Raw genomic sequence first — 26,056 nt, 5'->3', positions numbered from 1 at the left:
TTGGGACTGTCACTGTGTTTCTGCGGCATGGGACTATCACTGTGTTTCTGCGACATGGGACTGTCACTGTGTTTCTGCAGCTTGGGACTGTCACTGTGTTTCTGCGGCTTGGGAATGTCACTGTGTTTCTGCGACTTGGGACTGTCACTGTGTTTAAGCAGCATGGGACAGTCACTGTGTTTCTGCGACTTGGGACTGTCACTGTGTTTCTGCAGCATGGGCCTGTCACTGTGTTTCTGCGGCTTGGGACTGTCACTGTGTTTCTGCGGCTTATGACTGTCACTGTGTTTCTGCTGCTTGGGACTGTCGCTTTGTTTCTGCAGCATGGGACTGTCACTGTGTTTCTGCGGCTTGGGACTGTCACTGTGTTTCTGCGGCTTGGGACTGTCGCTTTGTTTCTGCAGCATGGGACTGTCACTGTGTTTCTGCGGCTTTTGACTGTCACTGTGTTTCTACAGCTTGGGACTGTCACTGTGTTTCTGCAGCTTGGGACTGTCGCTTTGTTTCTGCAGCATGGGACTGTCACTGTGTTCCTGCAGCTTGGGACTGTCACTGTGTTTCTGCGGCTTGGGACTGTCGCTTTGTTTCTGCAGCATGGGACTGTCACTGTGTTTCTGCGGCTTATGGCTGTCACTGTGTCTCTGCAGCTTGGGACTGTCGCTGTGTTTCTGCGGCTTGGGACTGTCGCTGTGTTTGTGCGGCATGGGACTGTCACTGCGTTTCTGCGGCTTGGGACTGTCGCTGTGTTTCTGCGGCTTGGGACTGTCGCTGTGTTTGTGCGGCATCGGACTGTCACTGCGTTTCTGCGGCTTGGGACTGTCACTGTGTTTCTGCGGCTTGGGACTGTCGCTGTGTTTGTGCGGCATGGGACTGTCACTGCGTTTCTGCGGCTTGGGACTGTCGCTGTGTTTCTGCGGCTTGGGACTGTCGCTGTGTTTGTGCGGCATGGTACTGTCACTGCTTTTCTGCGGCTTGGGACTGTCGCTGTGTTTCTGCGGCTTGGGACTGTCACTATGTTTCTGCGGCTTGGGACTTTCGCTGTGTTTCTGCAGCTTGGGACTGTCACTGTTTTTCTGCGGCTTGGGACTGTCACTGTTTTTCTGCGGCTTGGGACTGTCGCTGTGTTTCTGCAGCATGGGACTGTCACTTTGTTTCTGCGGCTTGGGACTGTCACTGTGTTTCTGCAGCTTGGGACTGTCACTGTGTTTCTGCGGCATGGGACTGTCGCTGTGTTTCTGCGACATGGGACTTTCACTGTGTTTCTGCGGCCTGGGACTGTCGCTGTGTTTCTGCGGCTTGGGACTGTCACTGTGTTTCTGCAACTTGGGACTGTCACTGTGTTTAAGCAGCATGGGACTGTCACTGTGTTTTGCGGCTTGGGACTGTCACTGTGTTTCTGCGGCTTGGGACTGTCCACTGTGTTTAAGCAGCATGGGACTGTCACTGTTTTTCTGCAGCATGGGACTGTCACTGTGTATCTGCAGCTTGGGACTGTCACTGTGTTTCTGCGACTTGGGACTGTCACTGTGTTTCTGTGGCTTGGGACTGTCGCTGTTTTTCTGCAGCAGGGGACTGTCACTGTGTATCTGCAGCATGGGACTGTCACTGTGTTCCTGCGGCTTGGGACTGTCGCTGTGTTTGTGCGGCATGGGACTGTCACTGCTTTTCTGCGGCTTGGGACTGTCGCTGTGTTTCTGCGGCATGGGACTGTCACTGCGTTTCTGCGGCTTGGGACTGTCGCTGTGTTTCTGCGGCTTTGGACTGTCGCTGTGTTTGTGCGGCATGGGACTGTCACTGCGTTTCTGCGGCTTGGGACTGTCGCTGTGTTTCTGCGGCTTGGGACTGTCGCTGTGTTTGTGCGGCATGGGACTGTCACTGCGTTTCTGCGGCTTGGGACTGTCGCTGTGTTTCTGCGGCTTGGGACTGTCACTATGTTTCTGCGGCTTGGGACTTTCGCTGTGTTTCTGCAGCTTGGGACTGTCACTGTTTTTCTGCGGCTTGGGACTGTCACTGTTTTTCTGCGGCTTGGGACTGTCGCTGTGTTTCTGCAGCATGGGACTGTCACTGTGTTTCTGCGGCTTGGGACTGTCACTGTGTTTCTGCAGCTTGGGACTGTCTCTGTGTTTCTGCGGCCTGGGACTGTCACTTTGTTTCTGCGGCTTGGGACTCTCACTGTGTTTCTGCAGCTTCTGACTATCACTGTGTTTCTGCGACTTGGGACTGTCACTGTGTTTAAGCAGCATGGGACTGTCACTGTTTTTCTGCAGCATGGGACTGTCACTGTGTATCTGCAGCTTGGGACTGTCACTGTGTTTCTGCGACTTGGGACTGTCACTGTGTTTCTGTGGCTTGGGACTGTCGCTGTTTTTCTGCAGCAGGGGACTGTCACTGTGTATCTGCAGCTTGGGAATGTCACTGTGTTTCTGCGACTTGGGACTGTCGCTGTGTTTAAGCAACTTGGGACTGTCACTGTGTTTCTGCGGCTTGGGACTGTCGCTGTGTTTCTGCGGCTTGGGACTGTCGCTGTGTTTCTGCAGCTTGGGACTGTCGCTGTGTTTCTGCAGCATGGGACTGTCGCTGTGTTTCTGCAGCATGGGACTGTCACTGTGTTCCTGCGGCTTGGGACTGTCGCTGTGTTTCTGCAGCTTGGGACTGTCGCTGTGTTTCTGCAGCATGGGACTGTCACTGTGTTCCTGCGGCTTGTGACTGTTGCTGTGTTTCTGCAGCATGGGACTGTCACTGTGTTCCTGCGGCTTGGGACTGTCGCTGTGTTTCTGCAGCTTGGGACTGTCGCTGTGTTTCTGCACCATGGGACTGTCACTGTGTTCCTGCGGCTTGTGACTGTTGCTGTGTTTCTGCAGCATGGGACTGTCACTGTGTTCCTGCGGCTTGGGACTGTCGCTGTGTTTCTGCAGCATGGGACTGTCACTGTGATTCTGCGGCTTGGGACTGTCACTGTGTTTCTGCGGCTTGGGACTGTCACTGTGTTTCTGCGGCTTATGACTGTCACTGTGTTTCTGCGGCCTGGGACTGTCACTTTGTTTCTGCGGCTTGGGACTCTCACTGTGTTTCTGCGGCTTGGGACTGTCACTGTGTTTCTGCGGCCTGGGACTGTCACTTTGTTTCTGCGGCTTGGGACTCTCACTGTGTTTCTGCGGCTTATGACTGTCACTGTGTTTCTGCGACTAGGGACTGTCACTGTGGTTCTGCGTCCTGGGACTGTCGCTGTGTTTCTGCAGCATGGGACTGTCACTGTGTTACTGCAGCTTGGGACTGTCACTGTGTTTCTGCGGCCTGGGACTGTCACTTTGTTTCTGCGGCTTGGGACTCTCACTGTGTTTCTGCAGCTTCTGACTATCACTGTGTTTCTGCGACTTGGGACTGTCACTGTGTTTAAGCAGCATGGGACTGTCACTGTTTTTCTGCAGCATGGGACTGTCACTGTGTATCTGCAGCTTGGGACTGTCACTGTGTTTCTGCGACTTGGGACTGTCGCTGTGTTTAAGCAACTTGGGACTGTCACTGTGTTTCTGCGGCTTGGGACTGTCGCTGTGTTTCTGCGGCTTGGGACTGTCGCTGTGTTTCTGCAGTTTGGGACTGTCGCTGTGTTTCTGCAGCATGGGACTGTCGCTGTGTTTCTGCAGCATGGGACTGTCACTGTGTATCTGCAGCTTGGGAATGTCACTGTGTTTCTGCGACTTGGGACTGTCGCTGTTTTTCTGCAGCAGGGGACTGTCACTGTGTATCTGCAGCTTGGGAATGTCACTGTGTTTCTGCGACTTGGGACTGTCGCTGTGTTTAAGCAACTTGGGACTGTCACTGTGTTTCTGCGGCTTGGGACTGTCGCTGTGTTTCTGCGGCTTGGGACTGTCGCTGTGTTTCTGCAGTTTGGGACTGTCGCTGTGTTTCTGCAGCATGGGACTGTCGCTGTGTTTCTGCAGCATGGGACTGTCACTGTGTTCCTGCGGCTTGGGACTGTCGCTGTGTTTCTGCAGCTTGGGACTGTCGCTGTGTTTCTGCAGCATGGGACTGTCACTGTGTTCCTGCGGCTTGTGACTGTCGCTGTGTTTCTGCAGCATGGGACTGTCACTGTGTTCCTGCGGCTTGGGACTGTCGCTGTGTTTCTGCAGCATGGGACTGTCACTGTGTTCCTGCGGCTTGGGACTGTCGCTGTGTTTCTGCAGCATGGGACTGTCACTGTGTTCCTGCGGCTTGTGACTGTCGCTGTGTTTCTGCACCATGGGACTGTCACTGTGTTCCTGCGGCTTGGGACTGTCGCTGTGTTTCTGCAGCACGGGACTGTCACTGTGTTCCTGCGTCTTGGGACTGTCGCTGTGTTTCTGCGGCTTGGGACTGTCACTGTGTTTCTGCGGCTTGGGACTGTCACTGTGTTTCTGCGGCCTGGGACTGTCACTGTGTTTAAGCAGCATGGGACTGTCACTGTTTTTCTGCAGCATGGGACTGTCACTGTGTATCTGCAGCTTGGGACTGTCACTGTGTTTCTGCGACTTGGGACTGTCACTGTGTTTCTGTGGCTTGGGACTGTCGCTGTTTTTCTGCAGCAGGGGACTGTCACTGTGTATCTGCAGCTTGGGAATGTCACTGTGTTTCTGCGACTTGGGACTGTCGCTGTGTTTAAGCAACTTGGGACTGTCACTGTGTTTCTGCGGCTTGGGACTGTCGCTGTGTTTCTGCGGCTTGGGACTGTCGCTGTGTTTCTGCAGCTTGGGACTGTCGCTGTGTTTCTGCAGCATGGGACTGTCGCTGTGTTTCTGCAGCATGGGACTGTCACTGTGTTCCTGCGGCTTGGGACTGTCGCTGTGTTTCTGCAGCATGGGACTGTCACTGTGTTCCTGCGGCTTGGGACTGTCGCTGTGTTTCTGCAGCATGGGACTGTCACTGTGTTCCTGCGGCTTGTGACTGTCGCTGTGTTTCTGCACCATGGGACTGTCACTGTGTTCCTGCGGCTTGGGACTGTCGCTGTGTTTCTGCAGCATGGGACTGTCACTGTGTTCCTGCGTCTTGGGACTGTCGCTGTGTTTCTGCAGCATGGGACTGTCACTGTGTTTCTGCGGCTTGGGACTGTCACTGTGTTTCTGCGGCTTATGACTGTCACTGTGTTTCTGCGGCCTGGGACTGTCACTTTGTTTCTGCGGCTTGGGACTCTCACTGTGTTTCTGCGGCTTGGGACTGTCACTGTGTTTCTGCGGCCTGGGACTGTCACTGTGTTTCTGCGGCCTGGGTCTGTCACTTTGTTTCTGCGGCTTGGGACTCTCACTGTGTTTCTGCGGCTTATGACTGTCACTGTGTTTCTGCGACTTGGGACTGTCACTGTGGTTCTGCGTCCTGGGACTGTCGCTGTGTTTCTGCAGCATGGGACTGTCACTGTGTTACTGCAGCTTGGGACTGTCACTTTGTTTCTGCGGCTTGGGACTCTCACTGTGTTTCTGCAGCTTCTGACTATCACTGTGTTTCTGCGACTTGGGACTGTCACTGTGTTTCTGCGGCCTGGGTCTGTCGCTGTGTTTCTGCAGCATGGGACTGTCACTGTGTTTCTGCAGCTTAGGACTGTCACTGTGTTTCTGCGACTTGGGACTGTCACTGTGTTTCTGCGACTTGGGACTGTCACTTTGTTTCAGCGGCCTGGGACTGTCACTGTGTTTCTGCGGCTTGGGACTCTCACTGTGTTTCTGCGGCTTATGACTGTCACTGTGTTTCTGCGGCCTGGGACTGTCACTGTGTTTCTGCGGCTTGGGACTCTCCACTGTGTTTCTGCGGCTTATGACTGTCACTGTGTTTCTGCAGCATGGGACTGTCACTGTGTTTCTGCGGCCTGGGACTGTCACTTTGTTTCTGCTGCTTGGGACTGTCGCTGTGTTTCTGCAGCTTGGGACTGTCACTTTGTTTCTGCGGCTTGGGACTCTCACTGTGTTTCTGTGGCTTCTGACTGTCACTGTGTAACTGCGACTTGGGACTGTCACTGTGTTTCTGCGGCCTGGGACTGTCGCTGTGTTTCTGCAGCATGGGACTGTCACTGTGTTTCTGCAGCTTGGGACTGTCACTGTGTTTCTGCGACTTGGGACTGTCACTGTGTTTCTGCGACTTGGGACTGTCGCTGTGTTTCTGCAGCATGGGACTGTCACTGTGTTTCTGCGGCCTGGGACTGTCACTTTGTTTCTGCGGCTTGGGACTGTCGCTGTGTTTCTGCAGCATGGGACTGTCACTGTGTATCTGCGGCTTGGGACTGTCGCTGTGTTTCTGCGACTTGGGACTGTCGCTGTGTTTCTGCAGCTTGGGACTGTCGCTGTGTTTCTGCAGCATGGGACTGTCACTGTGTTTCTGCAGCTTGGGACTGTCGCTGTGTTTCTGCGGCTTGGGACTGTCGCTGTGTTTGTGCGGCATGGGACTGTCACTGCGTTTCTGCGGCTTGGGACTGTCGCTGTGTTTCTGCGGCTTGGGACTGTCGCTGTGTTTGTGCGGCATGGGACTGTCACTGCGTTTCTGCGGCTTGGGACTGTCGCTGTGTTTCTGCGGCTTGGGACTGTCGCTGTGTTTGTGCGGCATGGGACTGTCACTGCGTTTCTGCGGCTTGGGACTGTCGCTATGTTTCTGCGTCTTGGGACTTTCGCTGTGTTTCTGCAGCTTGGGACTGTCACTGTTTTTCTGCGGCTTGGGACTGTCACTGTTTTTCTGCGGCTTGGGACTGTCGCTGTGTTTCTGCAGCATGGGACTGTCACTGTGTTTCTGCGGCTTGGGACTGTCACTGTGTTTCTGCAGCTTGGGACTGTCACTGTGTTTCTGCGGCTTGGGACTGTCGCTGTGTTTCTGCGACATGGGACTTTCACTGTGTTTCTGCGGCCTGGGACTGTCGCTGTGTTTCTGCAGCATGGGACTGTCACTGTGTTCCTGCGGCTTGTGACTGTCGCTGTGTTTCTGCACCATGGGACTGTCACTGTGTTCCTGCGGCTTGGGACTGTCGCTGTGTTTCTGCAGCATGGGACTGTCACTGTGTTCCTGCGTCTTGGGACTGTCGCTGTGTTTCTGCAGCATGGGACTGTCACTGTGTTTCGGCGGCTTGGGACTGTCACTGTGTTTCTGCGGCTTGGGACTGTCACTGTGTTTCTGCGGCCTGGGACTGTCACTTTTTTTCTGCGGCTTGGGACTCTCACTGTGTTTCTGCGGCCTGGGACTGTCACTGTGTTTCTGCGGCCTGGGACTGTCACTTTGTTTCTGCGGCTTGGGACTCTCACTGTGTTTCTGCGGCTTATGACTGTCACTGTGTTTCTGCGACTTGGGACTGTCACTGTGGTTCTGCGTCCTGGGACTGTCGCTGTGTTTCTGCAGCATGGGACTGTCACTGTGTTACTGCAGCTTGGGACTGTCACTGTGTTTCTGCGGCTGGGACTGTCACTTTGTTTCTGCGGCTTGGGACTCTCACTGTGTTTCTGCAGCTTCTGACTATCACTGTGTTTCTGCGACTTGGGACTGTCACTGTGTTTCTGCGGCCTGGGTCTGTCGCTGTGTTTCTGCAGCATGGGACTGTCACTGTGTTTCTGCAGCTTAGGACAATCACTGTGTTTCTGCGACTTGGGACTGTCACTTTGTTTCAGCGGCCTGGGACTGTCACTGTGTTTCTGCGGCTTGGGACTCTCACTGTGTTTCTGCGGCTTATGACTGTCACTGTGTTTCTGCGGCCTGGGACTGTCACTTTGTTTCTGCGGCTTGGGACTCTCACTGTGTTTCTGCGGCTTATGACTGTCACTGTGTTTCTGCGACTTGGGACTGTCACTGTGTTTCTGCGACTTGGGACTGTCGCTGTGTTTCTGCAGCATGGGACTGTCACTGTGTTTCTGCGGCCTGGGACTGTCACTTTGTTTCTGCGGCTTGGGACTGTCGCTGTGTTTCTGCAGCTTGGGACTGTCACTTTGTTTCTGCGGCTTGGGACTGTCGCTGTGTTTCTGCAGCATGGGACTGTCACTGTGTTCCTGCGGCTTGGGACTGTCGCTGTGTTTCTGCAGCATGGGACTGTCACTGTGTTCCTGCGGCTTGTGACTGTCGCTGTGTTTCTGCACCATGGGACTGTCACTGTGTTCCTGCGGCTTGGGACTGTCGCTGTGTTTCTGCAGCATGGGACTGTCACTGTGTTCCTGCGTCTTGGGACTGTCGCTGTGTTTCTGCAGCATGGGACTGTCACTGTGTTTCTGCGGCTTGGGACTGTCACTGTGTTTCTGCGGCTTGGGACTGTCACTGTGTTTCTGCGGCTTATGACTGTCACTGTGTTTCTGCGGCCTGGGACTGTCACTTTGTTTCTGCGGCTTGGGACTCTCACTGTGTTTCTGCGGCTTGGGACTGTCACTGTGTTTCTGCGGCCTGGGACTGTCACTTTGTTTCTGCGGCTTGGGACTCTCACTGTGTTTCTGCGGCTTATGACTGTCACTGTGTTTCTGCGACTTGGGACTGTCACTGTGGTTCTGCGTCCTGGGACTGTCGCTGTGTTTCTGCAGCATGGGACTGTCACTGTGTTACTGCAGCTTGGGACTGTCACTGTGTTTCTGCGGCCTGGGACTGTCACTTTGTTTCTGCGGCTTGGAACTGTCGCTGTGTTTCTGCAGCTTCTGACTATCACTGTGTTTCTGCGACCTGGGACTGTCACTGTGTTTAAGCAGCATGGGACTGTCACTGTTTTTCTGCAGCATGGGACTGTCACTGTGTATCTGCAGCTTGGGACTGTCACTGTGTTTCTGCGACTTGGGACTGTCACTGTGTTTCTGTGGCTTGGGACTGTCGCTGTTTTTCTGCAGCAGGGGACTGTCACTGTGTATCTGCAGCTTGGGAATGTCACTGTGTTTCTGCGACTTGGGACTGTCGCTGTGTTTAAGCAACTTGGGACTGTCACTGTGTTTCTGCGGCTTGGGACTGTCGCTGTGTTTCTGCGGCTTGGGACTGTCGCTGTGTTTCTGCAGCTTGGGACTGTCGCTGTGTTTCTGCAGCATGGGACTGTCGCTGTGTTTCTGCAGCATGGGACTGTCACTGTGTTCCTGCGGCTTGGGACTGTCGCTGTGTTTCTGCAGCTTGGGACTGTCGCTGTGTTTCTGCAGCATGGGACTGTCACTGTGTTCCTGCGGCTTGTGACTGTCGCTGTGTTTCTGCGGCTTGGGACTGTCACTATGTTTCTGCGGCTTGGGCCTTTCGCTGTGTTTCTGCAGCTTGGGACTGTCACTGTGTTTCTGCAGCTTGGGACTGTCACTGTGTTTATGCAGCTTGGGATATCACTGTGTTTCTGCGGCATGGGACTGTCACTGTGTTTATGCAGCTTGGGACTATCACTGTGTTTTGCGGCTTGGGACTGTCACTGTGTTTTGCGGCTTGTGACTGTCACTGTGTTTTGCGGCTTGGGACTGTCACTGTGTTTATGCAGCTTGGGACTATCACTCTGTTTTGCGGCTTGGGACTGTCACTGTGTTTTGCGGCTTGGGACTGTCACTCTGTTTTGCGGCTTGGGACTATCACTGTGTTTTGCGGCTGGGACTGTCACTGTGTTTATGCAGCTTGGGACTATCACAGTGTTTTGCGGCTTGGGACTGTCACTGTGTTTCTGCGGCATGGGACTGTCACTGTGTTTTGCGGCTTGGGACTGTCACTGTGTTTCTGCAGCTTGGGACTGTCACTGTGTTTCTGCGGCATGGGACTGTCACTGTGTTTCTGCAGCTTGGGACTGTCACTGTGTTTCTGCGGCATGGGACTGTCACTGTGTTTTGCGGCTTGGGACTGTCACTGTGTTTCTGCGGCATGGGACTGTCACTGTGTTTCTGCAGCTTGGGACTGTCACTGTGTTTCTGCGGCATGGGACTGTCACTGTGTTTTGCGGCTTGGGACTGTCACTGTGTTTCTGCGGCATGGGACTATCACTGTGTTTTGCGGCTTGGGACTGTCACTGTGTTTCTGCGGCTTGGGACTATCACTGTGTTTCTGCGGCTTGGGACTGTCACTGTGTTTCTGCAGCTTGGGACTGTCACTGTGTTTCTGCAGCTTGGGACTGTCACTGTGTTTCTGCAGCATGGGACTGTCACTTTGTTTATGCAGCTTGGGACTGTCACTGTGTTTCTGCAGCTTGGGACTTTCGCTGTGTTTCTGCAGCTTGGGACTGTCACTGTGTTTCTGTGGCATGGGACTGTCACTTTCTTTATGCAGCTTGGGACTGTCACTGTGTTTCTGCGACATGGGACTGTCACTGTGTTTCTGCGGCATGGGACTGTCACTGTGTTTCTGCGACATGGGACTGTCACTGTGTTTCTGCGGCATGGGACTGTCACTGTGTTTCTGCAGCTTGGGACTGTCGCTGTGTTTCTGCAGCTTGGGACTGTCACTGTGTTTCTGCGGCATGGGACTATCACTGTGTTTCTGCGACATGGGACTGTCACTGTGTTTCTGCAGCTTGGGACTGTCACTGTGTTTCTGCGGCTTGGGAATGTCACTGTGTTTCTGCGACTTGGGACTGTCACTGTGTTTAAGCAGCATGGGACAGTCACTGTGTTTCTGCGACTTGGGACTGTCACTGTGTTTAAGCAGCATGGGACTGTCACTGTGTTTCTACGGTTTGGGACTGTCACTGTGTTTCTGCAGCATGGGACTGTCACTGTGTTTCTGCGGCTTGGGACTGTCACTGTGTTTCTGCGGCTTATGACTGTCACTGTGTTTCTGCTGCTTGGGACTGTCGCTTTGTTTCTGCAGCATGGGACTGTCACTGTGTTTCTGCGGCTTGGGACTGTCACTGTGTTTCTGCGGCTTGGGACTGTCGCTTTGTTTCTGCAGCATGGGACTGTCACTGTGTTTCTGCGGCTTTTGACTGTCACTGTGTTTCTACAGCTTGGGACTGTCACTGTGTTTCTGCAGCTTGGGACTGTCGCTTTGTTTCTGCAGCATGGGACTGTCACTGTGTTCCTGCAGCTTGGGACTGTCACTGTGTTTCTGCGGCTTGGGACTGTCGCTTTGTTTCTGCAGCATGGGACTGTCACTGTGTTTCTGCGGCTTATGGCTGTCACTGTGTCTCTGCAGCTTGGGACTGTCGCTGTGTTTCTGCGGCTTGGGACTGTCGCTGTGTTTGTGCGGCATGGGACTGTCACTGCGTTTCTGCGGCTTGGGACTGTCGCTGTGTTTCTGCGGCTTGGGACTGTCGCTGTGTTTGTGCGGCATCGGACTGTCACTGCGTTTCTGCGGCTTGGGACTGTCACTGTGTTTCTGCGGCTTGGGACTGTCGCTGTGTTTGTGCGGCATGGGACTGTCACTGTGTTTCTGCGGCTTGGGACTGTCGCTGTGTTTGTGCGGCATGGTACTGTCACTGCTTTTCTGCGGCTTGGGACTGTCACTGTGTTTCTGCGGCTTGGGACTGTCACTATGTTTCTGCGGCTTGGGACTTTCGCTGTGTTTCTGCAGCTTGGGACTGTCACTGTTTTTCTGCGGCTTGGGACTGTCACTGTTTTTCTGCGGCTTGGGACTGTCGCTGTGTTTCTGCAGCATGGGACTGTCACTTTGTTTCTGCGGCTTGGGACTGTCACTGTGTTTCTGCAGCTTGGGACTGTCACTGTGTTTCTGCGGCATGGGACTGTCGCTGTGTTTCTGCGACATGGGACTTTCACTGTGTTTCTGCGGCCTGGGACTGTCGCTGTGTTTCTGCGGCTTGGGACTGTCACTGTGTTTCTGCAACTTGGGACTGTCACTGTGTTTAAGCAGCATGGGACTGTCACTGTGTTTTGCGGCTTGGGACTGTCACTGTGTTTCTGCGGCTTGGGACTGTCCACTGTGTTTAAGCAGCATGGGACTGTCACTGTTTTTCTGCAGCATGGGACTGTCACTGTGTATCTGCAGCTTGGGACTGTCACTGTGTTTCTGCGACTTGGGACTGTCACTGTGTTTCTGTGGCTTGGGACTGTCGCTGTTTTTCTGCAGCAGGGGACTGTCACTGTGTATCTGCAGCATGGGACTGTCACTGTGTTCCTGCGGCTTGGGACTGTCGCTGTGTTTGTGCGGCATGGGACTGTCACTGCTTTTCTGCGGCTTGGGACTGTCGCTGTGTTTCTGCGGCATGGGACTGTCACTGCGTTTCTGCGGCTTGGGACTGTCGCTGTGTTTCTGCGGCTTTGGACTGTCGCTGTGTTTGTGCGGCATGGGACTGTCACTGCGTTTCTGCGGCTTGGGACTGTCGCTGTGTTTCTGCGGCTTGGGACTGTCGCTGTGTTTGTGCGGCATGGGACTGTCGCTGTGTTTCTGCGGCTTGGGACTGTCACTATGTTTCTGCGGCTTGGGACTTTCGCTGTGTTTCTGCAGCTTGGGACTGTCACTGTTTTTCTGCGGCTTGGGACTGTCACTGTTTTTCTGCGGCTTGGGACTGTCGCTGTGTTTCTGCAGCATGGGACTGTCACTGTGTTTCTGCGGCTTGGGACTGTCACTGTGTTTCTGCAGCTTGGGACTGTCTCTGTGTTTCTGCGGCCTGGGACTGTCACTTTGTTTCTGCGGCTTGGGACTCTCACTGTGTTTCTGCAGCTTCTGACTATCACTGTGTTTCTGCGACTTGGGACTGTCACTGTGTTTAAGCAGCATGGGACTGTCACTGTTTTTCTGCAGCATGGGACTGTCACTGTGTATCTGCAGCTTGGGACTGTCACTGTGTTTCTGCGACTTGGGACTGTCACTGTGTTTCTGTGGCTTGGGACTGTCGCTGTTTTTCTGCAGCAGGGGACTGTCACTGTGTATCTGCAGCTTGGGAATGTCACTGTGTTTCTGCGACTTGGGACTGTCGCTGTGTTTAAGCAACTTGGGACTGTCACTGTGTTTCTGCGGCTTGGGACTGTCGCTGTGTTTCTGCGGCTTGGGACTGTCGCTGTGTTTCTGCAGCTTGGGACTGTCGCTGTGTTTCTGCAGCATGGGACTGTCGCTGTGTTTCTGCAGCATGGGACTGTCACTGTGTTCCTGCGGCTTGGGACTGTCGCTGTGTTTCTGCAGCTTGGGACTGTCGCTGTGTTTCTGCAGCATGGGACTGTCACTGTGTTCCTGCGGCTTGTGACTGTTGCTGTGTTTCTGCAGCATGGGACTGTCACTGTGTTCCTGCGGCTTGGGACTGTCGCTGTGTTTCTGCAGCTTGGGACTGTCGCTGTGTTTCTGCACCATGGGACTGTCACTGTGTTCCTGCGGCTTGTGACTGTTGCTGTGTTTCTGCAGCATGGGACTGTCACTGTGTTCCTGCGGCTTGGGACTGTCGCTGTGTTTCTGCAGCATGGGACTGTCACTGTGATTCTGCGGCTTGGGACTGTCACTGTGTTTCTGCGGCTTGGGACTGTCACTGTGTTTCTGCGGCTTATGACTGTCACTGTGTTTCTGCGGCCTGGGACTGTCACTTTGTTTCTGCGGCTTGGGACTCTCACTGTGTTTCTGCGGCTTGGGACTGTCACTGTGTTTCTGCGGCCTGGGACTGTCACTTTGTTTCTGCGGCTTGGGACTCTCACTGTGTTTCTGCGGCTTATGACTGTCACTGTGTTTCTGCGACTTGGGACTGTCACTGTGGTTCTGCGTCCTGGGACTGTCGCTGTGTTTCTGCAGCATGGGACTGTCACTGTGTTACTGCAGCTTGGGACTGTCACTGTGTTTCTGCGGCCTGGGACTGTCACTTTGTTTCTGCGGCTTGGGACTCTCACTGTGTTTCTGCAGCTTCTGACTATCACTGTGTTTCTGCGACTTGGGACTGTCACTGTGTTTAAGCAGCATGGGACTGTCACTGTTTTTCTGCAGCATGGGACTGTCACTGTGTATCTGCAGCTTGGGACTGTCACTGTGTTTCTGCGACTTGGGACTGTCACTGTGTTTCTGTGGCTTGGGACTGTCGCTGTTTTTCTGCAGCAGGGGACTGTCACTGTGTATCTGCAGCTTGGGAATGTCACTGTGTTTCTGCGACTTGGGACTGTCGCTGTGTTTAAGCAACTTGGGACTGTCACTGTGTTTCTGCGGCTTGGGACTGTCGCTGTGTTTCTGCGGCTTGGGACTGTCGCTGTGTTTCTGCAGCTTGGGACTGTCGCTGTGTTTCTGCAGCATGGGACTGTCGCTGTGTTTCTGCAGCATGGGACTGTCACTGTGTTCCTGCGGCTTGGGACTGTCGCTGTGTTTCTGCAGCTTGGGACTGTCGCTGTGTTTCTGCAGCATGGGACTGTCACTGTGTTCCTGCGGCTTGTGACTGTCGCTGTGTTTCTGCAGCATGGGACTGTCACTGTGTTCCTGCGGCTTGGGACTGTCGCTGTGTTTCTGCAGCATGGGACTGTCACTGTGTTCCTGCGGCTTGGGACTGTCGCTGTGTTTCTGCAGCATGGGACTGTCACTGTGTTCCTGCGGCTTGTGACTGTCGCTGTGTTTCTGCACCATGGGACTGTCACTGTGTTCCTGCGGCTTGGGACTGTCGCTGTGTTTCTGCAGCACGGGACTGTCACTGTGTTCCTGCGTCTTGGGACTGTCGCTGTGTTTCTGCAGCATGGGACTGTCACTGTGTTTCTGCGGCTTGGGACTGTCACTGTGTTTAAGCAGCATGGGACTGTCACTGTTTTTCTGCAGCATGGGACTGTCACTGTGTATCTGCAGCTTGGGACTGTCACTGTGTTTCTGCGACTTGGGACTGTCACTGTGTTTCTGTGGCTTGGGACTGTCGCTGTTTTTCTGCAGCAGGGGACTGTCACTGTGTATCTGCAGCTTGGGAATGTCACTGTGTTTCTGCGACTTGGGACTGTCGCTGTGTTTAAGCAACTTGGGACTGTCACTGTGTTTCTGCGGCTTGGGACTGTCGCTGTGTTTCTGCGGCTTGGGACTGTCGCTGTGTTTCTGCAGCTTGGGACTGTCGCTGTGTTTCTGCAGCATGGGACTGTCGCTGTGTTTCTGCAGCATGGGACTGTCACTGTGTTCCTGCGGCTTGGGACTGTCGCTGTGTTTCTGCAGCATGGGACTGTCACTGTGTTCCTGCGGCTTGGGACTGTCGCTGTGTTTCTGCAGCATGGGACTGTCACTGTGTTCCTGCGGCTTGTGACTGTCGCTGTGTTTCTGCACCATGGGACTGTCACTGTGTTCCTGCGGCTTGGGACTGTCGCTGTGTTTCTGCAGCATGGGACTGTCACTGTGTTCCTGCGTCTTGGGACTGTCGCTGTGTTTCTGCAGCATGGGACTGTCACTGTGTTTCTGCGGCTTGGGACTGTCACTGTGTTTCTGCGGCTTGGGACTGTCACTGTGTTTCTGCGGCTTATGACTGTCACTGTGTTTCTGCGGCCTGGGACTGTCACTTTGTTTCTGCGGCTTGGGACTCTCACTGTGTTTCTGCGGCTTGGGACTGTCACTGTGTTTCTGCGGCCTGGGACTGTCACTGTGTTTCTGCGGCCTGGGTCTGTCACTTTGTTTCTGCGGCTTGGGACTCTCACTGTGTTTCTGCGGCTTATGACTGTCACTGTGTTTCTGCGACTTGGGACTGTCACTGTGGTTCTGCGTCCTGGGACTGTCGCTGTGTTTCTGCAGCATGGGACTGTCACTGTGTTACTGCAGCTTGGGACTGTCACTTTGTTTCTGCGGCTTGGGACTCTCACTGTGTTTCTGCAGCTTCTGACTATCACTGTGTTTCTGCGACTTGGGACTGTCACTGTGTTTCTGCGGCCTGGGTCTGTCGCTGTGTTTCTGCAGCATGGGACTGTCACTGTGTTTCTGCAGCTTAGGACTGTCACTGTGTTTCTGCGACTTGGGACTGTCACTGTGTTTCTGCGACTTGGGACTGTCACTTTGTTTCAGCGGCCTGGGACTGTCACTGTGTTTCTGCGGCTTGGGACTCTCACTGTGTTTCTGCGGCTTATGACTGTCACTGTGTTTCTGCGGCCTGGGACTGTCACTGTGTTTCTGCGGCTTGGGACTCTCCACTGTGTTTCTGCGGCTTATGACTGTCACTGTGTTTCTGCAGCATGGGACTGTCACTGTGTTTCTGCGGCCTGGGACTGTCACTTTGTTTCTGCTGCTTGGGACTGTCGCTGTGTTTCTGCAGCTTGGGACTGTCACTTTGTTTCTGCGGCTTGGGACTCTCACTGTGTTTCTGTGGCTTCTGACTGTCACTGTGTAACTGCGACTTGGGACTGTCACTGTGTTTCTGCGGCCTGGGACTGTCGCTGTGTTTCTGCAGCATGGGACTGTCACTGTGTTTCTGCAGCTTGGGACTGTCACTGTGTTTCTGCGACTTGGGACTGTCACTGTGTTTCTGCGACTTGGGACTGTCGCTGTGTTTCTGCAGCATGGGACTGTCACTGTGTTTCTGCGGCCTGGGACTGTCACTTTGTTTCTGCGGCTTGGGACTGTCGCTGTGTTTCTGCAGCATGGGACTGTCACTGTGTATCTGCGGCTTGGGACTGTCGCTGTGTTTCTGCGACTTGGGACTGTCGCTGTGTTTCTGCAGCTTGGGACTGTCGCTGTGTTTCTGCAGCATGGGACTGTCACTGTGTTTCTGCAGCTTGGGACTGTCGCTGTGTTTCTGCGGCTTGGGACTGTCGCTGTGTTTGTGCGGCATGGGACTGTCACTGCGTTTCTGCGGCTTGGGACTGTCGCTGTGTTTCTGCGGCTTGGGACTGTCGCTGTGTTTGTGCGGCATGGGACTGTCACTGCGTTTCTGCGGCTTGGGACTGTCGCTGTGTTTCTGCGGCTTGGGACTGTCGCTGTGTTTGTGCGGCATGGGACTGTCACTGCGTTTCTGCGGCTTGGGACTGTCGCTGTGTTTCTGCGGCTTGGGACTGTCGCTGTGTTTGTGCGGCATGGGACTGTCACTGCGTTTCTGCGGCTTGGGACTGTCGCTATGTTTCTGCGTCTTGGGACTTTCGCTGTGTTTCTGCAGCTTGGGACTGTCACTGTTTTTCTGCGGCTTGGGACTGTCACTGTTTTTCTGCGGCTTGGGACTGTCGCTGTGTTTCTGCAGCATGGGACTGTCACTGTGTTTCTGCGGCTTGGGACTGTCACTGTGTTTCTGCAGCTTGGGACTGTCACTGTGTTTCTGCGGCTTGGGACTGTCGCTGTGTTTCTGCGACATGGGACTTTCACTGTGTTTCTGCGGCCTGGGACTGTCGCTGTGTTTCTGCAGCATGGGACTGTCACTGTGTTCCTGCGGCTTGTGACTGTCGCTGTGTTTCTGCACCATGGGACTGTCACTGTGTTCCTGCGGCTTGGGACTGTCGCTGTGTTTCTGCAGCATGGGACTGTCACTGTGTTCCTGCGTCTTGGGACTGTCGCTGTGTTTCTGCAGCATGGGACTGTCACTGTGTTTCGGCGGCTTGGGACTGTCACTGTGTTTCTGCGGCTTGGGACTGTCACTGTGTTTCTGCGGCCTGGGACTGTCACTTTTTTTCTGCGGCTTGGGACTCTCACTGTGTTTCTGCGGCCTGGGACTGTCACTGTGTTTCTGCGGCCTGGGACTGTCACTTTGTTTCTGCGGCTTGGGACTCTCACTGTGTTTCTGCGGCTTATGACTGTCACTGTGTTTCTGCGACTTGGGACTGTCACTGTGGTTCTGCGTCCTGGGACTGTCGCTGTGTTTCTGCAGCATGGGACTGTCACTGTGTTACTGCAGCTTGGGACTGTCACTGTGTTTCTGCGGCTGGGACTGTCACTTTGTTTCTGCGGCTTGGGACTCTCACTGTGTTTCTGCAGCTTCTGACTATCACTGTGTTTCTGCGACTTGGGACTGTCACTGTGTTTCTGCGGCCTGGGTCTGTCGCTGTGTTTCTGCAGCATGGGACTGTCACTGTGTTTCTGCAGCTTAGGACAATCACTGTGTTTCTGCGACTTGGGACTGTCACTTTGTTTCAGCGGCCTGGGACTGTCACTGTGTTTCTGCGGCTTGGGACTCTCACTGTGTTTCTGCGGCTTATGACTGTCACTGTGTTTCTGCGGCCTGGGACTGTCACTTTGTTTCTGCGGCTTGGGACTCTCACTGTGTTTCTGCGGCTTATGACTGTCACTGTGTTTCTGCGACTTGGGACTGTCACTGTGTTTCTGCGACTTGGGACTGTCGCTGTGTTTCTGCAGCATGGGACTGTCACTGTGTTTCTGCGGCCTGGGACTGTCACTTTGTTTCTGCGGCTTGGGACTGTCGCTGTGTTTCTGCAGCTTGGGACTGTCACTTTGTTTCTGCGGCTTGGGACTCTCACTGTGTTTCTGTGGCTTCTGACTGTCACTGTGTAACTGCGACTTGGGACTGTCACTGTGTTTCTGCGGCCTGGGACTGTCGCTGTGTTTCTGCAGCATGGGACTGTCACTGTGTTTCTGCAGCTTGGGACTGTCACTGTGTTACTGCAGCTTGGGACTGTCACTGTGTTTCTGCGGCCTGGGACTGTCACTTTGTTTCTGCGGCTTGGGACTCTCACTGTGTTTCTGCAGCTTCTGACTATCACTGTGTTTCTGCGACTTGGGACTGTCACTGTGTTTCTGCGGCCTGGGTCTGTCGCTGTGTTTCTGCAGCATGGGACTGTCACTGTGTTTCTGCAGCTTAGGACTGTCACTGTGTTTCTGCGACTTGGGACTGTCACTTTGTTTCAGCGGCCTGGGACTGTCACTGTGTTTCTGCGGCTTGGGACTCTCACTGTGTTTCTGCGGCTTATGACTGTCACTGTGTTTCTGCGGCCTGGGACTGTCACTTTGTTTCTGCGGCTTGGGACTCTCACTGTGTTTCTGCGGCTTATGACTGTCACTGTGTTTCTGCGACTTGGGACTGTCACTGTGTTTCTGCGACTTGGGACTGTCGCTGTGTTTCTGCAGCATGGGACTGTCACTGTGTTTCTGCGGCCTGGGACTGTCACTTTGTTTCTGCGGCTTGGGACTGTCGCTGTGTTTCTGCAGCTTGGGACTGTCACTTTGTTTCTGCGGCTTGGGACTCTCACTGTGTTTCTGTGGCTTCTGACTGTCACTGTGTAACTGCGACTTGGGACTGTCACTGTGTTTCTGCGGCCAAGGACTGTCGCTGTGTTTCTGCAGCATGGGACTGTCACTGTGTTTCTGCAGCTTGGGACTGTCACTGTGTTTCTGCAGCTTGGGACTGTCACTGTGTTTCTGCGACTTGGGACTGTCACTGTGTTTCTGCAACTTGGGACTGTCACTGTGTTTAAGCAGCATGGGACTGTCACTGTGTTTTGCGGCTTGGGACTGTCACTGTGTTTCTGCGGCTTGGGACTGTCCACTGTGTTTAAGCAGCATGGGACTGTCACTGTTTTTCTGCAGCATGGGACTGTCACTGTGTATCTGAAGCTTGGGACTGTCACTGTGTTTCTGCGACTTGGGACTGTCACTGTGTTTCTGTGGCTTGGGACTGTCGCTGTTTTTCTGCAGCAGGGGACTGTCACTGTGTATCTGCAGCTTGGGAATGTCACTGTGTTTCTGCGACTTGGGACTGTCACTGTGTTTAAGCAACTTGGGACTGTCACTGTGTTTCTGCGGCTTGGGACTGTCGCTGTGTTTCTGCGGCTTGGGACTGTCGCTGTGTTTCTGCAGCATGGGACTGTCGCTGTGTTTCTGCAGCATGGGACTGTCACTGTGTTCCTGCGGCTTGGGACTGTCGCTGTGTTTCTGCAGCTTGGGACTGTCGCTGTGTTTCTGCAGCATGGGACTGTCACTGTGTTCCTGCGGCTTGTGACTGTCGCTGTGTTTCTGCAGCATGGGACTGTCACTGTGTTCCTGCGGCTTGGGACTGTCGCTGTGTTTCTGCAGCATGGGACTGTCACTGTGTTCCTGCGGCTTGGGACTGTCGCTGTGTTTCTGCAGCATGGGACTGTCACTGTGTTCCTGCGGCTTGTGACTGTCGCTGTGTTTCTGCACCATGGGACTGTCACTGTGTTCCTGCGGCTTGGGACTGTCGCTGTGTTTCTGCAGCATGGGACTGTCACTGTGTTCCTGCGTCTTGGGACTGTCGCTGTGTTTCTGCAGCATGGGACTGTCACTGTGTTTCTGCGGCTTGGGACTGTCACTGTGTTTCTGCGGCTTATGACTGTCACTGTGTTTCTGCGGCCTGGGACTGTCACTTTGTTTCTGCGGCTTGGGACTCTCACTGTGTTTCTGCGGCTTGGGACTGTCACTGTGTTTCTGCGGCCTGGGACTGTCACTGTGTTTCTGCGGCCTGGGACTGTCACTTTGTTTCTGCGGCTTGGGACTCTCACTGTGTTTCTGCGGCTTATGACTGTCACTGTGTTTCTGCGACTTGGGACTGTCACTGTGGTTCTGCGTCCTGGGACTGTCGCTGTGTTTCTGCAGCATGGGACTGTCACTGTGTTACTGCAGCTTGGGACTGTCACTGTGTTTCTGCGGCCTGGGACTGTCACTTTGTTTCTGCGGCTTGGGACTCTCACTGTGTTTCTGCAGCTTCTGACTATCACTGTGTTTCTGCGACTTGGGACTGTCACTGTGTTTCTGCGGCCTGGGTCTGTCGCTGTGTTTCTGCAGCATGGGACTGTCACTGTGTTTCTGCAGCTTAGGACTGTCACTGTGTTTCTGCGACTTGGGACTGTCACTGTGTTTCTGCGACTTGGGACTGTCACTTTGTTTCAGCGGCCTGGGACTGTCACTGTGTTTCTGCGGCTTGGGACTCTCACTGTGTTTCTGCGGCTTATGACTGTCACTGTGTTTCTGCGGCCTGGGACTGTCACTTTGTTTCTGCGGCTTGGGACTCTCACTGTGTTTCTGCGGCTTATGACTGTCACTGTGTTTCTGCGACTTGGGACTGTCACTGTGTTTCTGCGACTTGGGACTGTCGCTGTGTTTCTGCAGCATGGGACTGTCACTGTGTTTCTGCGGCCTGGGACTGTCACTTTGTTTCTGCGGCTTGGGACTGTCGCTGTGTTTCTGCAGCTTGGGACTGTCACTTTGTTTCTGCGGCTTGGGACTCTCACTGTGTTTCTGTGGCTTCTGACTGTCACTGTGTTTCTGCGACTTGGGACTATCACTGTGTTTCTGCGGCCTGGGACTGTCGCTGTGTTTCTGCAGCATGGGACTGTCACTGTGTTTCTGCAGCTTGGGACTGTCACTGTGTTTCTGCGACTTGGGACTGTCACTGTGTTTCTGCGACTTGGGACTGTCGCTGTGTTTCTGCAGCATGGGACTGTCACTGTGTTTCTGCGGCCTGGGACTGTCACTTTGTTTCTGCAGCTTGGGACTGTCGCTGTGTTTCTGCAGCATGGGACTGTCACTGTGTATCTGCGACTTGGGACTGTCGCTGTGTTTCTGCAGCTTGGGACTGTCGCTGTGTTTCTGCAGCATGGGACTGTCACTGTGTTTCTGCAGCTTGGGACTGTCACTGTGTTTCTGCGACTTGGGACTGTCGCTGTGTTTCTGCAGCATGGGACAGTCACTGTGTATCAGCGGCTTGGGACTGTCACTGTGTTTCTGCAGCATGGGACTGTCACTGTGTTTCTACTTGGACTCAAGGAAATGAACTCAGGAAAAATCAGACCATAACCTAGACGAACCAAGTTTTAATAGGAATACAGTTCCATACTGGTTAAAGCTGAGGGTAAGCAGAGATCCAGCAAGATTACAGAAAGAACAAACCTACCATTTCTGAAAAAATCTAAACCAAGAAACAATTGCAATATTTCTGCCAGAGAAAGTACCAGAGATTGTGTCATCCCATTCCAATAAGAAGAGGAGACTCCACTGTTCTAACCTGCAGAATCTTTATCCCGTGTGATTAGGGCTGTCAATTAATCACAGTTAATTTCTGCGATTAAAGTCTTTATGTGTTTGGAGATTTTTTTTAACATGTTAATCGTGGAAGTTAACTATGATTAACTGACAGCCCTAATTTATATTTGAATATATAATTTAATGTTAATGAAATGGAAGTGTTGATATGTCAATGTTATATGTTAATTCACATTAGCGATGTCTTAACTGGCTTGGCCTCATGTTACAGAATAGACTCATTCCTCGCTGCCAATTGCCTAACTAGGCTGGGTCAATTAAAATTTCAAACCTAAAACTGAACAGTTTTTGTTAGCAAAGAGTATTAAAAGATCTGGAACAAAAGTGTGTAAATGGAGCTCAGATACATGTCAGTGATGATCTAATTGAATGACAGAGCAAGCTTGAGGGGCTGAATGGTCTCTGGTCATATGTTCCTAGCCCTATCTTAATTTGCAGCTTGTGGCAAAAGATGGAACTGAAGAGGCCTCTGTACATCACCGTTGGTCACTGTACCTCATAATGAGATAGGGATAAGGATCTTGGAGGTTGTTAAAGTTTCCCCAAGATGCAATCGTCAGTTTTCTCTGTTCTGTTTAAATGTAATGTATGAACACTTCAGTCGACCTACCAAATATGCATTAGAAACAAGATTAAAAGATTAAAACTATAAATTGGAAAATTAATTGCAATTATTTTATTTTTAATCATCTGACAATCTGGTGATCATAGATTTTGTCTTCAAACTTTAGCTTCAAACGCTTTCTTGATCTTTAACAGAATCTCTCGTGCAGGGTCATTATCAGACGAGATTCAATAACATCATCTTTTTGACTAAGGTGAGGAGTGATGCTCCCAAAAATTGTTACTTTTTAAAAATTTGGGGTCCCAAGCAAGGCCGGCATTTATTGCCCATTCTTGTTGTCGTGAGATATCGGGGCTGCTTTCTTAAACCACTGCTGTCCGCATGATGAAGGTGCTCCCAATAACAACAAGCAAAACTTGTGTTCATTTAACATAGTAAATCATCCCAAGGCATTTCACAGGAGCATTATTAAATGATCATTGTCACCAAGCCACATAAGGAGATATTGGAGCCAATGACCAAAAACTCGGTTCACGAGATAGGTTTCAAGGAGCATGTTAAAGAGGGAGGGAGAGGTAGAGAGGCAGGAGGTTTAGGGAGGGAATTACAGAGGTTAGGCGTTGGCAGTTGAAGGCAAGGCCACCAAAGGTGGAGCAATTAAAATCGAGAACGCTCACGTGGCCAGAATTGGAGGAGCGTAGATAGCTCGCAAGGGTGGAAATAGGCAGTCTTAGTGATAGCTTGGATATGTGACCAGAAGCTTATCTCGAGGTGAGAGGTGACACAAAGGTTGTGAACAGTTGGGTTCAGCCTCAGACAGTTGCCAGGTCATAGGATGGAGTTGGTAGCTAGGGAACAGAGTTTGTGACAGGGACCAAAGATAATGGCTTCTGTCTTCCCAAAATTTAGTTGAGGAAATTTCTGCTTATCCAGTACTGGGTTTCAGACAAGCAGTCTGATAACTTAGAGACTGTGGAGAGGTTGAGAGAGGCAATGGTGAGGTAGAGCTAGGTGTTGTCAGTGTACACATGGAAACTGATGCTGTTTTTTTCAGATGATGTCACTAAGGGGAAGCATGTAGATGAGAAATAGAAGGGACCAAGGGTATATCCTTAGAGGACAAGTGGTCAGAGCAGTGATAAGCCTGCTACTTGAACCACTGCAACCTATGTGAGGTAGGTACACCCACAGTGCTATTAGGGAGGGAGTTTTAGGATTTTAACACAGCGACAGTGAAGGAATGGTGATATATTTCCAAGTCAGGATGGTGTGTGACGTGGAGGGGAACTTGCAGGTGGGGTGTTCCCATGCATCTGCTGCCCTTGTCCTTCTAGGTGGTAGAGGTCACGGGTTTGGATGATATCTGTTGGGGGAGCCTTGGTGCATTGCTGCACTGAATCTTGTAGATGGTACACACTGCTGCCACAGTGCATACCTTATGTTGTTGGAGATGAGGGTGGAGGAGACAGGTGAGAGGGACTTAAGAAGATTGTTTGTATTAAAGAAAAGAAACTGGGGGTTATCCATGCATTCCAGGATGATCCTGGAATAATGAGCAGTTTTGACAGACAAGAACAGGGCCCGACAGTGCTTTATGTCATCCAGCCAGATCCAGCAGTGAGTGACTAAACCAATACTCGAATTCTTTGTAGCAGTTTGATACAATTAAGTGGCTTGCTAAACCATTTCAGAGGGCAGTTAAGAGCCAGCTACATTAGTGTGAGGCTGGAGTCACAGAAATCCAGACTGGGTAGGGGTGGCAGGTTTCATCATTTTTGCCAATGCCAGCTTTTTATTTCCAGATGTTTTTCCACCTTTGATCATCTTCTCTTGGGCGGACACGAAACCGGGGGCCCTCAAAGGGTTAATGAAACATTAGCAAGGCAGGAAAGTATTTAAAACACAACCAACTTAATCTCACTGGCAGAACACTGTCAATGCTCTTTAAGAAACTGGGAGATGCTCACTTCAAAATACTTAAGAGGCGTTAATGAAGTTTGTCAAAAAGAGGTCGTGTAGACGTCAACACCTTCTCTCCTCTCAGAACCTGTCGATGGGTTTTAAATACAGCAACATAATCTTCTTCAGAATAAACACAACTCCAAATACGGGCATTGGCCAAGAACAGCTGATTACACCAGTTCATTCCAAAGAGAGTCGACAAATCCAAGGATCAGAGGCCATCGGGGAGAAAAGGGAATCTTTCCAAAAATGTAATTACTTTCCTTTAAGGAATTTAAAGCAGGACGAGTTGAGTCTGCGTAGCTCAGTACCTCTCACTCTCTCGTTCCGAGCCCTGCTTTCACCAGGCTCTGCCTCCGCTACAAGCTTTCTCAGGGAAGCTGTCTCCTTTTTCAAAAGTTCGTCTTCCACGTGTGGGTCTCAGCTCCTCCGGCAATCATGGAAGCCATCAAGAAAAAGATGCAGATGCTGAAGCTCGATAAGGAGAATGCCATCGACAGGGCGGAGCAGGCAGAGTCGGACAAGAAAGCGGCGGAGGAGAAGTTCAAGCAGGTTGGTTTAAGAAAAGTATCGGAGCAGCCAGCACGAATAAAAGATAGCGAGGGCACAGAGAGAAAAGCAGAAAGAATTAATGAGTGGTGGAACAATCTGAATATAAGCTTCCACACTCGGTCTCTGGTGTGTGCTGAAGCTGTATAATGCCCAGGTCAGGCCACACCATGAATGCTGCATTCACTTCTGGTCACTGACGTAGAAGGGAAAGGTTTAAATTCTGGAAGTTGAGCAGAGAAGGGGCACAAGGTTGGTCCTTAGTTTCAGAGGGAGACTGGGTTATGTGGTAGGGTGAGAAAAGATTGGAGCCTTCAGGCTTACAAACAAGTGAATAGGAGAGGGTCTTGTTAAAGTGTATCAGATACTAAATGAAAGAGGAAAGGGTAATGCTGAACACTATTTTATATGAGTGGAGAACAAGGGGACATGAGGACATGAGGTTCAAGACTGATATGGAGAAACACATTGAGGGTCATTTGACTTTCTCATAAAGGTAAAGATATAGGCGTTTGAAAGGGATAAAGAAAAAAGCAAATAAGAGGAAAGAAGGAAGCAATAAAACCCAGCAGAGCTGTCACCCCTTCTCCTGAACTGTTTTTGGCATAGATGCTATATCTTGAACAATTGGTGCCTGCACCTATTCCTAATACATGAGTGAATTAATCCCTTCACCAAATCAAAGGAATGCAGCCACTGTTAGGGAGAAGAGAGAGAAAATTAGAGACTGAGTCAGAGAAAGAGAGCCAGAGAATAAGAGACAAAAAGTAAATAACTAAGAGTACATAATTAAGAGTACAAGGAAGATGCCATTAAAAAAATCTTAAATGCAGGAAAGGATTGCAGGAGCACAGAATTAACTGTGAGGAAATTCAGGATTCAATGGGATCGAGGAGCCGGAAGGGAAGTGAGTTCATTGATCACCATTAAAAACATTCAAGCTGGAATTGAACTGTGGTGAGCACAGCAGCTGCACATAACTCACTCCCTTCCTCTGATGGTAAATCCCATCAGGACAGAAGAGGAATTTATATCAAAAATACTCAGTTATTTCAGTCAGTGCCAAATAAATCAGGGCAACTTGACCGAGTGTGAGAGCTCACTGAATGTGAGTGTGAACTCACTGACCGGGAGTGAGAGCTCACTGAATGTGAGTGTGAACTCACTGACCGGGAGTGAGAGCTCACTGAATGTGAGTGTGAACTCACTGACCGCGAGTGAGAGCTCACTGAACGCAAGTGTGAA

General features: G+C 52.0%; 1 protein-coding gene across 2 annotated transcripts in view; it reads left to right on the top strand.

Annotated features, from left to right (window-relative positions):
- The window catches only part of LOC137351806 (tropomyosin alpha-4 chain), a 252,254-nt gene that overhangs the window by 93,152 nt on the left and 133,046 nt on the right, over positions 1-26,056 (top strand). The window contains exon 1 of one of the 2 annotated variants that reach the window (XM_068016659.1): positions 24,526-24,814. The exons of the other annotated variant lie outside the window; for it this stretch is intronic. Coding sequence (XP_067872760.1) covers positions 24,701-24,814 — 114 coding nt within the window. The 5' untranslated portion in view covers positions 24,526-24,700. Of the gene's footprint in view, positions 1-24,525; positions 24,815-26,056 lie in introns of those variants that run through there. 2 annotated transcript variants of the gene reach the window in all.

This window comes from Heterodontus francisci, chromosome 36 (assembly GCF_036365525.1).
Source record: "Heterodontus francisci isolate sHetFra1 chromosome 36, sHetFra1.hap1, whole genome shotgun sequence".
Lineage (NCBI taxonomy): Eukaryota > Metazoa > Chordata > Chondrichthyes > Heterodontiformes > Heterodontidae > Heterodontus > Heterodontus francisci.
Note: the sequence above shows the minus strand (reverse complement) of the source record. Positions and strands in the feature narration are given on the sequence as shown.